This window comes from Bufo gargarizans, chromosome 6 (genome assembly GCF_014858855.1).
Source record: "Bufo gargarizans isolate SCDJY-AF-19 chromosome 6, ASM1485885v1, whole genome shotgun sequence".
NCBI lineage: Eukaryota > Metazoa > Chordata > Amphibia > Anura > Bufonidae > Bufo > Bufo gargarizans.
Window position 1 is genome coordinate 192,679,834 of NC_058085.1, and position 16,366 is coordinate 192,696,199.

General features: G+C 44.2%; 1 protein-coding gene across 4 annotated transcripts in view; it reads left to right on the forward strand.

Annotated features, from left to right (window-relative positions):
• Nucleotides 1–16,366, forward strand: part of LOC122940818 (rap1 GTPase-GDP dissociation stimulator 1-like) — a 331,161-nt gene that overhangs the window by 138,522 nt on the left and 176,273 nt on the right. For all 4 annotated transcript variants that reach the window (XM_044297600.1, XM_044297602.1, XM_044297601.1 and 1 more), the window contains exon 3: nucleotides 12,891–13,013. In XM_044297600.1, coding sequence (XP_044153535.1) covers nucleotides 12,891–13,013 — 123 coding nt within the window. The remainder of the gene's footprint in view (nucleotides 1–12,890; nucleotides 13,014–16,366) is intronic.

Sequence of the window (16,366 nt, forward strand, 5' to 3'; positions counted from 1 at the left end):
CTATTCTGCTGCTGCCGCCTCGGCCTCTTCCTCCGCCTCTGGAGGAACGTTGGCACCTGCCGCCCAGCAAACAGGGGATGTACCACCAACACCACCACCACCACCTCCGTCACCAAGCGTCTCAACCATGTCACACGCCAGCGTTCAGCTCTCCATCTCACAAACATTTGATAGAAAGCGTAAATTCCCACCTAGCCACCCTCGATCCCTGGCCCTGAATGCCAGCATTTCTAAACTACTGGCCTATGAAATGCTGTCATTTAGGCTGGTGGACACAGACAGCTTCAAACAGCTCATGTCGCTTGCTGTCCCACAGTATGTTGTTCCCAGCCGGCACTACTTCTCCAAGAGAGCCGTGCCTTCCCTGCACAACCAAGTCTCCGATAAAATCAAGTGTGCACTGCGCAACGCCATCTGTGGCAAGGTCCACCTAACCACAGATACGTGGACCAGTAAGCACGGCCAGGGACGCTATATCTCCCTAACTGCACACTGGGTAAATGTAGTGGCAGCTGGGCCCCAGGCGGAGAGCTGTTTGGCGCACGTCCTTCCGCCGCCAAGGATCGCAGGGCAACATTCTTTGCCTCCTGTTGCCACCTCCTCCTTCTCGGCTTCCTCCTCCTCTTCTTCCACCTGCTCATCCAGTCAGCCACACACCTTCACCACCAACTTCAGCACAGCCCGGGGTAAACGTCAGCAGGCCATTCTGAAACTCATATGTTTGGGGGACAGGCCCCACACCGCACAGGAGTTGTGGCGGGGTATAGAACAACAGACCGACGAGTGGTTGCTGCCGGTGAGCCTCAAGCCCGGCCTGGTGGTGTGTGATAATGGGCGAAATCTCGTTGCAGCTCTGGGACTAGCCAATTTGACGCACATCCCTTGCTTGGCGCATGTGCTGAATTTGGTGGTGCAGAAGTTCATTCACAACTACCCCGACATGTCAGAGCTGCTGCATAAAGTGCGGGCCGTCTGTTCGCGCTTCCGGCGTTCACATCCTGCTGCTGCTCGCCTGTCTGCGCTACAGCGTAACTTCGGCCTTCCCGCTCACCGCCTCATATGCGACGTGCCCACCAGGTGGAACTCCACCTTGCACATGCTGGACAGACTGTGCGAGCAGCAGCAGGCCATAGTGGAGTTTCAGCTGCAGCACGCACGGGTCAGTCGCACTACAGAACAGCACCACTTCACCACCAATGACTGGGCCTCCATGCGAGACCTGTGTGCCCTGTTGCGCTGTTTTGAGTACTCCACCAACATGGCCAGTGGCGATGACACCGTTATCAGCGTTACAATACCACTTCTATGTCTCCTTGAGAAAACACTTAGGGCGATGATGGAAGAGGAGGTGGCCCAGGAGGAGGAGGAGGAGGAGGAAGAGGGGTCATTTTTAGCACTTTCAGGCCAGTCTCTTCGAAGTGACTCAGAGGGAGGTTTTTGGCAACAGCAGAGGCCAGGTACAAATGTGGCCAGCCAGGGCCCACTACTGGAGGACGAGGAGGACGAGGATGAGGAGGAGGTGGAGGAGGATGAGGATGAAGCATGGTCACAGCGGGGTGGCACCCAACGCAGCTCGGGTCCATCACTGGTGCGTGGCTGGGGGGAAAGGCAGGACGATGACGATACGCCTCCCACAGAGGACAGCTTGTCCTTACCCCTGGGCAGCCTGGCACACATGAGCGACTACATGCTGCAGTGCCTGCGCAACGACAGCAGAGTTGCCCACATTTTAACCTGTGCGGACTACTGGGTTGCCACCCTGCTGGATCCACGCTACAAAGACAATGTGCCCACCTTACTTCCTGCACTGGAGCGTGATAGGAAGATGCGCGAGTACAAGCGCACGTTGGTAGACGCGCTACTGAGAGCATTCCCAAATGTCACAGGGGAACAAGTGGAAGCCCAAGGCCAAGGCAGAGGAGGAGCAAGAGGTCGCCAAGGCAGCTGTGTCACGGCCAGCTCCTCTGAGGGCAGGGTTAGCATGGCAGAGATGTGGAAAACTTTTGTCAACACGCCACAGCTAACTGCACCACCACCTGATACGCAACGTGTTAGCAGGAGGCAACATTTCACTAACATGGTGGAACAGTACGTGTGCACACCCCTCCACGTACTGACTGATGGTTCGGCCCCATTCAACTTCTGGGTCTCTAAATTGTCCACGTGGCCAGAGCTAGCCTTTTATGCCTTGGAGGTGCTGGCCTGCCCGGCAGCCAGCGTTTTGTCTGAACGTGTATTCAGCACGGCAGGGGGCGTCATTACAGACAAACGCAGCCGCCTGTCTACAGCCAATGTGGACAAGCTGACGTTCATAAAAATGAACCAGGCATGGATCCCACAGGACCTGTCCGTCCCTTGTCCAGATTAGACATTAACTACCTCCCCATAACCATATATTATTGGACTCCAGGGCACTTCCTCATTCAATCCTATTTTTATTTTCATTTTACCATTATATTGCGAGGCTACCCAAAGTTGAATGAACCTCTCCTCTGCCTGTGTGCTAGGCCTAAATATATGCCAATGGACTGTTGCAGTGGTGGGTGACGTGAAGCCTCATTCTCTGCTATGACATGCAGACTAATTCTCTGCTGACATGAAGACAGATTCTCTGTTACGGGACCTCCCTCCTCTGCCTGGGTGCTGGGCCTAAATATATGCCAATGGACTGTTGCAGTGGTGGGTGACGTGAAGCCTGATTCTCTGCTATGACATGCAGACTAATTCTCTGCTGACATGAAGACAGATTCTCTGTTACGGGACCTCTCTCCTCTGCCTGTGTGTGTGCTGGGCCTAAATATATGCCAATGGACTGTTGCAGTGGTGGCTGACGTGAAGCCTCATTCTCTGCTATGACATGCAGACTAATTCTCTGCTGACATGAAGCCAGATTGTCTGTTACGGGACCTCTCTCCTCTGCCTGTGTGTGTGCTGGGCCTAAATATATGCCAATGGACTGTTGCAGTGGTGGCTGACGTGAAGCCTCATTCTCTGCTATGACATGCAGACTAATTCTCTGCTGACATGAAGACAGATTCTCTGTTACGGGACCTCCCTCCTCTGCCTGGGTGCTGGGCCTAAATATATGCCAATGGACTGTTGCAGTGGTGGCTGACGTGAAGCCTCATTCTCTGCTATGACATGCAGACTAATTCTCTGCTGACATGAAGACAGATTCTCTGTTACGGGACCTCTCTCCTCTGCCTGGGTGCCGGGGCCTAAATATCTGAGAATGGACTGTTCCAGTGGTGGGTGACGGGAAGCCAGATTCTCTGCTATGGAACCTCTCTCCAATTGATTTTGGTTAATTTTTATTTATTTAATTTTTATTTTAATTCATTTCCCTATCCACATTTGTTTGCAGGGGATTTACCTACATGTTGCTGCCTTTTGCAGCCCTCTAGCTCTTTCCTGGGCTGTTTTACAGCCTTTTTAGTGCCGAAAAGTTCGGGTCCCCATTGACTTCAATGGGGTTCGGGTTCGGGACGAAGTTCGGATCGGGTTCGGATCCCGAACCCGAACATTTCCGGGATGTTCGGCCGAACTTCTCGAACCCGAACATCCAGGTGTTCGCTCAACTCTAATGAAGAGCTTTTAATAGCTTACTACTTTGTTGCAGCAGTTTCACACTTCTACATATAAGGAGCATTTGCAGAAGTTTATTTTATCAGCATTACGATATCTGTTCTCACATAATTTTTTAAGTTTCATATTAAGCCAAAATGAGTTAAAAGAAGTGAGAGCCTCGATAGGGGCTAAATATTGCCCTTCTTTTGCAAACATTTATGTTGCTTGGCGGGAGGAACACTGGATTTATACCAGAATTCCTTTTGGCTGTTTCATGGATGATATTGTTATCAGCTGGGTGATGTTGCGGCCGTGCCACACTTCATCAAATATTTTAATACAAATAATTGTAATTTATTTTTTATTTACAGTTGGAAGAAAACATGTATTACATTTTTGGATATAAAATTGACGACAGCAGATATATTTTCTAACCGTATTTACACTGAATCCTACTGTAACTGTGGGTATTCCCATCTTAACAGCCACATCATGTTATCCCCAAAATACTATCGAGGGCATCCCTGTAAGGCCTCCTGCACACGAACGTATGGCTTTTTCATTGTTTTCCGTTCCGTTTTTCCCGGATCCGTTGGTCAAGTTTTTGTTTCCATTGTGTTTCCGTTCCGTTATTCCGTATTGCATATACAGTATACAGTAATTACATAGAAATAATTGGGCTGGGCATAACATTTTCAATAGATGGTTCCATATGTGTTCAGTTTTTTTTTTTTTTTTTTTTGCTAACCCCTTGACTTAAATGGAGCGACGGAATGTGATTTGCGGGCAATAATAGGAAATTTTCTATCTTTCAATGGAATCCTTTTTTTTTTTTTTTTTTTTTTTAATGAATGGTTCCGTATATGGACCGTATATGGAACGCAAAAATCAGCCCGTAAACGGGAAAAAAAACAGTTGTGCGAAGGAGGTCTAAGGGAATTATTTTAATCAAAAAAAAAATGTTTATGTCCAATAAAATATCTTCAGGAGAAAAACCATGTGTCAGGATTCGCAAACTTAGATTCAGGAGGGGAGCCTGCAGGGTCACGCCGGACCTCCCTTTGTCAGCACTACTTCCTGAAACGAATCAATCTTAGCTGCCACCACTCGCCATATCAGCCTGACGAGACACCTTTGCATGAAAAAACACCGAAGTACTCTCTACAACAGGCATGGCCAACCTGAGGCTCTCCAGCTGTTGTAAAACTACAACTCCCACCATGCCCTGCTGCAGGCTGATAGCTGTAGGCAGTCTAAGTATGCTGGGAGTTGTAGTTTTGCAACAGCTGGAGAGCCTCAGGTTGGCCATGCCTGCTCTACAACCACTAGCATTTACATGGTTAAAAACTCAATCTAGGCATCGCTTCTTCTAAGGTCATGGAATCGTTAGAAAACAAGAAGGCTCTTATTAAAGTGAAGTTTTAATATAAAAAAGGGACAGTGTGTACAAACAATGGGGTTATCATTGAAAAACACAGACATATACAGTACAGACCAAAAGTTTGGACACACCTTCGCATTCAAAGAGTTTTCTTTATTTTCATGACTATGAAAATTCTAGATTCACACTGAAGGCATCAAAACTATGAATTACACATGTGGAATTATATACATAACAAAAAAGTGTGAAACAACTGAAAATATGTCATATTCTAGGTTCTTCAAAGTAGCCACCTTTTGCTTTGATTACTGCTTTGCACACTCTTGGCATTCTCTTGATGAGCTTCACCTGAAATGGTTTTCACTTCACAGGTGTGCCCTGTCAGGTTTAATAAGTGGGATTTCTTGCCTTATAAATGGGGTTGGGACCATCAGTTGCGTTGTGGAGAAGTCCGGTGGATACACAGCTGATAGTCCTACTGAATAGACTGTTAGAATTTGTATTATGGCAAGAAAAAAGCAGCTAAGTAAAGAAAAATTAGTGGCCATCATTACTTTAAGAAATGAAGATCAGTCAGTCCAAAAAATTGGGAAAACTTTGAAAGTGTCCCCAAGTGCAGTCACAAAAACTATTAAGCGCTACAAAGAAACTGGCTCACATGCAGACCGAACCAGGAAAGGAAGAACAAGAGTCACCTCTGCTGCGGAGGATAAGTTCATCCGAGTCACCAGCCTCAGAAATCGCAGGTTAACAGCAGCTCAGATTAGAGACCAGGTCAATAGCACACAGAGTTCTAGCAGCAGACACATCTCTAGAACAACTGTTAAGAGGAGACTGTGTGAATCAGGCCTTCATGGTAGAATATCTGCTAGGAAACCACTGCTAAGGACAGGCAACAAGCAGAAGAGACTTGTTTGGGCTAAAGAACACAAGGAATGGATATTAGACCAGTGGAAATCTGTGCTTTGGTCTGATGAGTCCAAATTTGAGATCTTTGGTTCCAACCACCGTGTCTTTGTGCGACGCAGAAAGGTGAACGGATGGACTCTACATGCCTGGTTCCCACCATGAAGCATGGAGAAGGAGGTGTGATGGTGTGGGGGTGCTTTGCTGGTGACACTGTTGGGGATTTATTCAAAATTGAAGGCATATTGAACCAGCATGGCTACCACAGCATCTTGCAACGGCATGCTATTCCATCCGGTTTGCATTTAGTTGGACCATCATTTATTTTTCAACAGGACAATGACCCCAAACACACCTCCAGGCTGTGTAAGGGCTATTTGACCATGGAGAGTGATGGGGTGCTGCGCCAGATGACCTGGCCTCCACAGTCACCGGACCTGAACCCAATCGAGATGGTTTGGGGTGAGCTGGACCACAGAGTGAAGGCAAAAGGGCCAACAAGTGCTAAGCATCTCTGGGAACTCCTTCAAGACTGTTGGAAGACCATTTCAGGCGACTACCTCTTGAAGCTCATCAAGAGAATGCCAAGAGTGTGCAAAGCAGTAATCAAAGCAAAGGGTGGCTACTTTGAAGAACCTAGAATATGACATATTTTCAGTTGTTACCATACTCCCTGGCCTCCTCTGACATCACAGATGGGGGGGCGGGGGGTGGTGGGGTGGATGATACTGACCCTTTTTATCACATGTAGGGAGAAAAAAAAATTTAATTTCTTTGGGGATCACTAGCTTAATGGATTGACCGATTGCGTCATAGAATTGCGTTATGGTCCGTGATAGCTGAATCCATAACACAATTCTGCTTTTACCACCAAACGAAGTGTAAACAAATTTTAAAATATGAAATTTACTCATCTGTAATTTCATATTACCTCCATCCACTCCGTCCGAATTTCCTGCACATGAGCGTACTAAACATGGCGGAGGTAATGGCAGGATAGATGAAGTTATCTAATTGCTTCCTTTTACTGAGCTGAGATTAATACCATGCAAGCATATACAGGTCCTTCTAAAAAAATTAGCATATTGTGATAAAGTTCATTATTTCCTGTAATGTACTGATAAACATTAGACTTTCATATATTTTAGATTCATTACACACCAACTGAAGTAGTTCAAGCCTTTTATTGTTTTAATATTGATGATTTTGGCATACAGCTCATGACAACCCAAATTTCCTATCTCCAAAAATTAGCATATTTCATCCGACCAATAAAAGAAAAGTGTTTTTAATACAAAAAAAGTCAACCTTCAAATAATTATGTTTAGTTATGCACTCAATACTTGGTCGGGAATCCTTTTGCAGAAATGACTGCTTCAATGCGGCGTGGCATGGAGGCAATCAGTCTGTGGCACTGCTGAGGTGTTATGGAGACCCAGGATGCTTCGATAGTGGCCTTAAGCTCATCCAGAGTGTTGGGTCTTGCGTCTCTCAACTTTCTCTTCCCAATATCCCACAGATTCTCGATGGGGTTCAGGTCAGGAGAGTTGGAAGGCCAATTGAGCACAGTAATACCATGGTCAGTAAACCATTTACCAGTGGTTTTGTCACTGTGAGCAGGTGCCAGGTCGTGCTGAAAAATGAAATCTTCATCTCCATAAAGCTTTTCAGCAGATGGAAGCATGACGTGCTCCAAAAATCTCCTGATAGCTAGCTGCATTGACCCTGCCCTTGATAAAACACAGTGGACCAATACCAGCAGCTGACATGGCACCCCAGACCATCACTGACTGTGGGTACTTGACACTGGACTTTAGGCATTTTGGCATTTCCCTCTCCCCAGTCTTCCTCCAGACTCTGGCACCTTGATTTCCGAATGACATGCAACAGTCCAGTGCTGCTTCTCTGTAGCCCAGGTCAGGCGCTTCTGCCGCTGTTTCTGGTTCAAAAGTGGCTTGACCTGGGGAATGCGGCACCTGTAGCCCATTTCCTGCACACGCCTGTACACGGTGGCTCTGGGTGTTTCTACTCCAGACTCAGTCCACTGCTTCCGCAGGTCCCCCAAGGTCTGGAATCGGCCCTTCTCCACAATCTTCCTCAGGGTCCGGTCACCTCTTCTCGTTGTGCAGCGTTTTCTGCCACACTTTTTCCTTCCCACAGACTTCCCACTGAGGTGCCTTGATACAGCACTCTGGGAACAGCCTATTCATTCAGAAATTTCTTTCTGTGTCTTACCCTCTTGCTTGAGGGTGTCAATGATGGCCTTCTGGACAGCAGTCAGGTCGGCAGTCTTACCCATGATTGCGGTTTTGAGTAATGAACAAGGCTGAAAGTTTTTAAAAGCCTTAGGAATCTTTTGCAGGTGTTTAGAGTTAATTAGTTGATTCGGATGATTAGGTTAATAGCTCGTTTAGAGAACCTTTTCATGATATGCTAATTTTTTGAGATAGGAATTTTGGGTTTTCATGAGATGTATGCCAAATACATCAATATTAAAACAATAAAAGGCTTGAACTACTTCAGTTGGTGTGTAATGAATCTAAAATATATGAAAGTCCAATGTTTATCAGTACATTACAGAAAATAATGAACTTTATCACAATATGCTAATTTTTTGAGAAGGACCTGTACATGTCGTGAGGAAGCATTTGGCTCAAATATGGATTTGTCCACTTATTTTTGGTCTGTATCACGCTGGTATTTGTTTTAGGGCTCTGGTTTTCTGTGTTGTTCCATCTTACTGGTTTTTATTAACGCTGGTATCCGACATCTTCACACTTTATGATAGGGGTCTGGTTTCTTACAGATTTTTATTGCTGCAATCTCTGGTCTGGACAGACCTAGAAGAGGTGATGAACCCCTACAGGAATGTAAAGGGAGGGGTTGCCTACTCCTAACAATCATTTTAATATCTGGATCCCTCTATCACCACACTATTTATAAGGTAGCAGGGGGTATAAGAGTTGGACGCTTCAGAGAGCTAAAAAACATTGTGTCTAAAGTGGATAGGAAGGAATTTATTTTACACACTCGGGACCCAAAAAACTTGAAAATGTTAATGTCCCCACTTTTGTAACTATATATATATTACAAGAGGATGAGATTGCAGCTAAAATATTATATATATATATAATATATATATATATATATATATATATATATATATATATATATCACTATAAACTAGCTGCCATCCCAGAAGTGCACTTGTCAGCTGAATGTAAGGGTGTTGGTCCAATCGTTAAAGTTGGCCAGAATATGTAGAAAACAAGAGGTTCCGCTCACTTTCTGGTAGGCCGAGCCTCCACTACTTTGACTGACAGGGCCAGGAATGATTGCTCTTCACTTCACAAAGTCTTACATTTGCGAGTGGAGCATCCAAAATACTGTACAGAAGCTAACCTGTGGACGGGGTCTGTACTGCGCATGTGCTAGTGACGATCCACCCGGAAAATCATGAGATGACACCACATAGAGGAGGGAGGTGGTTGCCAGTGCTGTATCTGCCTTGCTGATGTATGTATTTCTCTCTATCGCTGCCCTCTTATGCTCTGTATTGCCACTATGGTTGAACAAATTGGGACAGCATCACCGCCAGGGAGAGGTTGAGCTTTTTTTCTCAATGGCTGTGATATGGTCAGCTGTGATTGGACAGCTCACAGCCAGCGAGAAGGAGACGCCACTTGAGAAACGCAGCTGTCTTCTCCTCCCTGTACCGATGCTATTGATTAGCATACACTGCAAAAGAGAACGGGGGGCACAGCAGCGCAGCATATCTGAAAAAAAAATTGCAGTTTCACATCTCCTAAACATGCCCTATAATGCCAGGTATTAATATCTCAGAACCGGTGAAAGGTCCTCGTTAACAGTATCGGCTCCGTCCTACTGTAAAATGTATGGCCTCCGCTGGGGTCTTCCCAAAGTGAGGCACGAAGCCCAGTTTGGCTTAGTATTTTGATATACTAATTTATGCGAATAAACTAAGTGACACGTGATAGAGGCGAGAAGAAGTAAGTCACGTGATATTTGCTGAATCTTCGGAAAGACCTCAGCCACCAGTGATTATGCCCACAATGAACACTTTTATCCACTATGCCCCCAAAGATTGGCGGCCATAGATATAATAACTGAAACAAGGGCAATAGAAATATCTAAATGTATATTCAATAAATTAATATATAAATATATACATATATTTATTTATAGAGGGACAGATATAGTTCTATGTCTATTCCTGTAATATACTGTAATTATGCAGTATATACATGTATATATTTGTATATCTGTCCCTCTATAAATAAATGTGCATATATACTGTACTTATACAATTATTTATTGATTTATATGTGTATCATGATAGTGATCCAATCAGCGTATGCCTCTATACACAGTACAAAGCCCTGAACCGACATCACCCCCATACACAGCACTATACACTGGGCCCTAATATACTGTCCTGTGTCCCGGGAAAAGTGTCTCCAATTACACACCAGCCAGAGATTGTACCATATACAGTGCAGTGTACCTGCAGTGACTCGCAGGGGGACCGCAAGGAAGAGTGGAGTGATAGTTGTGTCAGTTAGTACTTGAATCATGGTGGTCCTGACTAGTGATGAGTGGCAGGAGATATTATCGAATTTGCGATATTTCACAAATATTTGGGTGAATATTCATCATATATTGACGAATTCACTAATTTGAGATTAATTTCTTGATTGCAAAAAACCGCCAATGAAATATTCACGCAATGCACGTGAAATACAGGAGTTTTCTGAGACTAGAGAAAATGGTTGGCACAGCAGAACATTAAAAATATATATATATTCGCGATTGCGCTAATCGGCACTAATGATGCAAATATTTTGGTGCAATACATGAAACTTTATATTTTAGCAGGTCTGCATGTATGTATGGACAGCATAACCTATCACACTACCTAACACACTGCAATGCAACAGCTACACTATATCAGGATATAACCTACACTGACTATCTCCCACTATCTGTATTATATATATAAGCTATCTAACTATATATCTAATGTAGTGTGGAAAGCACAGAGCACAGTAATGACACTGCTCGCTCTCAGAACTCCATAAAACTACAGAAAAACTTATATAGTAAAGGGGCAGGCAACTTTCCTATTGGTTGTTAGGGATGTTGCTAAGCTCAGAGAAGGACATTGAAGCCTTCTCATTGGCCCACAAGCAAGAAGGGAGGTCACTGATGGAAAAAAAAAAAAATAATTACGAATATTTATCACTATATTCTAAATATTTGCAAGTTTTCGAAGTGCAGATATTCGCGATTAATATTCGCAATTGGAATATTCTAATCCAACACTAGTCCTGACTCCAAACTATGGTGATGTTGGGACAGTTTAACCAACAAGTTTACAAGTAGCTTCTCCATGGTCTCGTCAACTTGCAAGAAGCCAAAGCTGCGGTTAATCAAGAACCAGACTATAGTTCCTCTCCTCTGTTCTAACACGAGATCATTAGCTTAGGATGCTCCAGAATGTTGACCAATGTAAATATTTTCCGACAAGGCTGCCTGCAACTACTCTTTCATCAATTCTGCAAGTCTCTGACCTCGACCTACGGGAGGTGGTATAACAGGCTATGAAACTCCCAGGCCAGATGGTACTTCAAAGTCTCTGGCTGCGGCCTTCACACAGGTCAATGCGGGCCCTGATGGAAGTACAGATGACCAGACCTCTTCAAGAGACATGCAGTAATTTCTGTAACACAACGATGAGCTAGCCTGCAGTGGGAAGGCGGAGGAGGGGAGTGGTAGTTGTGGCACTAATAGAAATGGAGGCCCCTGCCTGATGGTTTCCAGAGTTCCCTTGATGCTACAAGCAAGTGGTGATGGGGTCCTGGCTAGGGAAATGGCTAATCGGGGTGCAAGACAATAACCAGGCCATTTTTGGGAGTTACAAATCCAAGGCACTTTACTGAGATAGTTTTGGCAGTTCATAATCAAGGTATTAATAAGTTCAGTTTTTCTCCAGAGAACACACACAATCTTTGCAAGGCTGAATATGGGATAACAGGCAGTAAGATGACCTAGTCTGTGTTTCTCTCCCTTTTATATCCAAACAACTTCCCAAATCAGCCAAAGGGATGCAAAATGTCTCTCAGAATATGCACTGCAGTTTCTAGGTGCAGATCCTTAAACAGATGGCCAGTCCGTTATTGAAGTGTGGTGGGTGCCGAAGCGATATACCCTCTGCACAAGTAGTAAGGTCTGTTGCGATAACTGAGTGATTACCTTTACGGTCCTTGCACCACTCATTTGTAATGGCACCCAACAGTCTGTAAATACTTTGCTTCTTTCTCTCAGAGATCTGACACTTGTCCTCGGCATGCAGGGATGGAGGATTTTTGAAGTAGGCCTCAAACTGCACCGGTCTCCACACTTCAGCTGCCTAGGCAGACTACTCAGCGGGGGCAGGGCCAGCATTCCTCCTGATGTTTAGGGCCAGATAACTAAGCTGTTTTCCCTTAACTTTTAACAGCCAGATTAACTCTTTAAGTACTTATCTAGGACTGTTCAGTAATGCAGATTGTCTTGAAATGTAGCACCACTTCACAGGTCCAATTAATGGCAGATTAAAGGAATCCTACTATATTATTGGGATTTTTTCATGACAAATTGAAGAAAATCGAAGAAACTTAGAAACTTGGATTTAAAGATTGTATTAAGATTTAGTTATTATCATAGCTAAAAGCTAAATTCTAGCAGAGCACATAGCAATACATTAACTTAGATGAAATAACATGGGGTGTATAGCCCAAAGACCAAATCCCTGTCATAACAATTCAAGATTCTAAACAAATGGCATTTCTTTCCCTGACCAAAATTAATAACCACATCCACCAACTAAGCAAATTACTTATGACTAAAATGTAATGATTAATTAGTGAATTATAAAATAATAATAATAATACATGTCCATGCTGGAATTGTGTATTTCTTTGCAAGGGCAACAACATAACAGTACTGCATTTTTGCTTTTGTATTTTCTCCACAGTGCAGACATCAGCTAAGCTGCTGGCAGACTATGATGTGTTACCAGTACTCGGCAAGATACTGGAAACCAGTCCAAACTGTACAGAGAAGGTTGCACATGTTCTTGCTGAGTTAGCAAAGAATGGTAAGAGTGGCCATTGAATCAACAGATTTTTGGACTATTTTAGTACCACAGAATAAGGCTAGTTTTACACTAGTGGCGCCTTCTCCTGTAGACTGTTCCGGCGGAGGAACAGCCTGCCTGATCCGTGCTACATCTAGTGCACCGTGCCGCTGGAAGTCCGCTCCGGCCCCATTCACTATAATGGAGGTGGGCCGGAGGTCCCGCCGCAGCACGGCAAACATGCCAAAAGGAGGCCGGAATAAAACTACGGTAAGGTGGACTAGTGGTAGCACGCGTCCGGCAGGCTGTTCCCCCACCAGAACATCCTGCTGGAGAAGGCTGGTGCTAGTGTGAAAGTAGCCTTAGATTCTTTACATAGTTATAATGCCCCACATCTTAAAGGATTCTTATGATGAATATAGGCATTCTGTGAAATGAGACTCCCAATTATAGCCTTTTGACCTCCATCAGCACAGGGAAGGTTGATCAGTTTAGCATTTGATGAGTAATACATTTCCACTGGAATTATACATTCAATTAAAGAAAGATAGAAAGGTAAGAAGACTTTGGGCAAGTCAAGCCAAGATGCTTGATCTCCATAAGCCCAAAGGGGCTTTCCAGGACTTAAATATATAAAGCTGAGTGTATGTGTGTATGTATGTCCGCATTTACAATCACAAAATTTGGTATATCAGGTATCCGGGAAGGTTTTAGACCGGGTCTCAGCTCTCTAGGACATACCTTTCCTGAGATATTCCCCAATAAATGCATTAGCCAATATAAACCTGGTCACATGACCCTTATCAGCCAATAGAAGCTCGCAGGCCCTTATTCTATACATACACACAGATTTTTATCAGGTTTCCATTACAACCCAGCCATTTTTCTTCACTGCTGTACGTCAGCTTTAAAGGGGCAGGGCACTGTGGATGACACTAAGGAGCGGAGTGCTGTGAAGGTCACAGTTAAGGGGGCAAAAGACAGACTTAAAAACCCTGCTCCATGTCCTGCTAAGTCATGCCCCCGATCTGGTTAGGCCACGCCCCCTTCTACTCCACAGCTGACAGGGATTGAAAAAATGAACGTAAGAATCAACTTCTGCCAGCTGCAGGGGTGGGAGGGAGGGTGACTTTCTCCCTGCAGCTCGCGTTCAGACGGCACAGTGCTGCTGTCTGAGAGTGAGCTGTTCAAAAGGACATCCCTGTATCCATCCAAGCCCTACACCGGACAAAGGATAGGGAGTCTGTTAAAGTGGCAGGAGTTTTCAAAAGCAAGTTAATCTGGAGACTTGCAAAACAGACTTGCTGCAAGTTTGCACCATACTTGTGAAGCTTGGCAAGTCTGCAATAGCTTAGCAAGTCATTTTCTAAATTGCAGCACAATTACTTGCTATCTGGGGTGTTGTGGAGATCACATTCTAAGGGAACTGAGCTTTGTGTAGATCACTGTTAGGCTACATTCACACGTCAGTATTTTTCTATATCCCGAATTTCGGTCCATTTTTTGCGGATCCGTTGTTCCTGAAAATGTTTCCGTATGTCATCCGTTTTTAATCCGCAAAAAACGGAAACATGTATAAATTTCAATAAGTAAATAAAGTTGTTTGGATTTCTTTGAAAAAAAATAGAAAAAAAAAAAGTTTCTGTTTGCAGGATTTAATTTCCAGGAACGGAATCCGCATAAAACGGATGACATACGTAATGACATACGAATGTCTTCCGTTTTTTGCAGATACATTGACTTTGTATTGTACCAGGATCCGATTTTTGTGGAAAAGAATAGGACATGTTTTATATTTTTTCGGACATGCGGAACGGAACAACGTTTTTTTCAGGACCCATTGAAAATGAATGGGTCCAGATCTGGTCCAGATCTGTTCAGCAAAAAACGGAACAGATCAGGAAAGAAAAAAACGGACGTGTGAATGGACCCTTAAGGGGGCACTGTTATAGTGGATACTGTCAATATCTTTTAACGACACACAAAAACATTAAATGAAATAGATTAAATATACCCGTGCAAAGCGGGTCCTTCTACTAGTATTATATTGATCATTAGCATAGGTCATCAATATCATGGGGCTAACGGTTAGTACTGTTGCTCTACCTAACAAGGAGCTACTGTAATTTATAATATTGTTCTCTATTTATATAGTAGAGGGCCTTAAGACACCCATACACATTCAATAGCTATCTCTCCTGGCTTCCCCATACACATACATTTTTGGCTTGGCTTAATGTACAGGTCCTTCTAAAAAAATTTGCATATTGTGATAAAGTTCATTATTTTCTGTAATGTACTGATAAACATTAGACTTTCATATATTTTAGATTCATTACACACCAACTGAAGTAGTTCAAGCCTTTTATTGTTTTAATATTGATGATTTTGGCATACAGCTCATGAAAACCCAAAATTCCTATCTCAAAAAATTAGCATATCATGAAAAGGTTCTCTAAACAAGCTATTAACCTAATCATCTGAATCAACTAATTAACTCTAAACACCTGCAAAAGATTTCTGAGGCTTTTAAAAACTCCCAGCCTGGTTCATTACTCAAAACCGCAATCATGGGTAAGACTGCCGAGCTGACTGCTGTCCAGAAGGCCATCATTGACACCCTCAAGTAAGAGGGTAAGACACAGAAAGAAATTTCTGAACGAATAGGCTGTTCCCAGAGTGCTGTATCAAGGCACCTCAGTGGGAAGTCTGTGGGAAGGAAAAAGTGTGGCAGAAAACGCTGCACGAGAAGAGGTGACCGGACCCTGAGGAAGATTGTGGAGAAGGACCGATTCCAGACCTTGGGGGACCTAGAGTAGAAACTTCCAGAGCCACCGTGTACAGGCGTGTGTAGGAAATGGGCTACAGGTGCCGCATTCCCCAGGTCAAGCCACTTTTGAACCAGAAACAGCGGCAGATGCGCCTGACCTGGGCTACAGAGAAGCAGCACTGGACTGTTGCTCAGTGGTCCAAAGTACTTTTTTCGGATGAAAGCAAATTTTGCATGTCATTTGGAAATCAAGGTGCCAGAGTCTGGAGGAAGACTGGGGAGAGGGATGCCATGTCAGCTGCTGGTGTTGGTCCACTGTGTTTTATCAAGAGCAGGGTCAATGCAGCTAGCTATCAGGAGATTTTGGAGCACTTCATGCTTCCATCTGCTGAAAAGCTTTATGGAGATGAAGATTTCATTTTTCAGCACGACCTGGCACCTGCTCACAGTGCCAAAACCACTGGTAAATGGTTTACTGACCATGGTATTACTGTGCTCAATTGGCCTGCCAACTCTCCTGACCTGAACCCCATAGAGAATCTGTGGGATATTGGGAAGAGAAAGTTGAGAGACGCAAGACCCAACACTCTGGATGAGCTTAAGG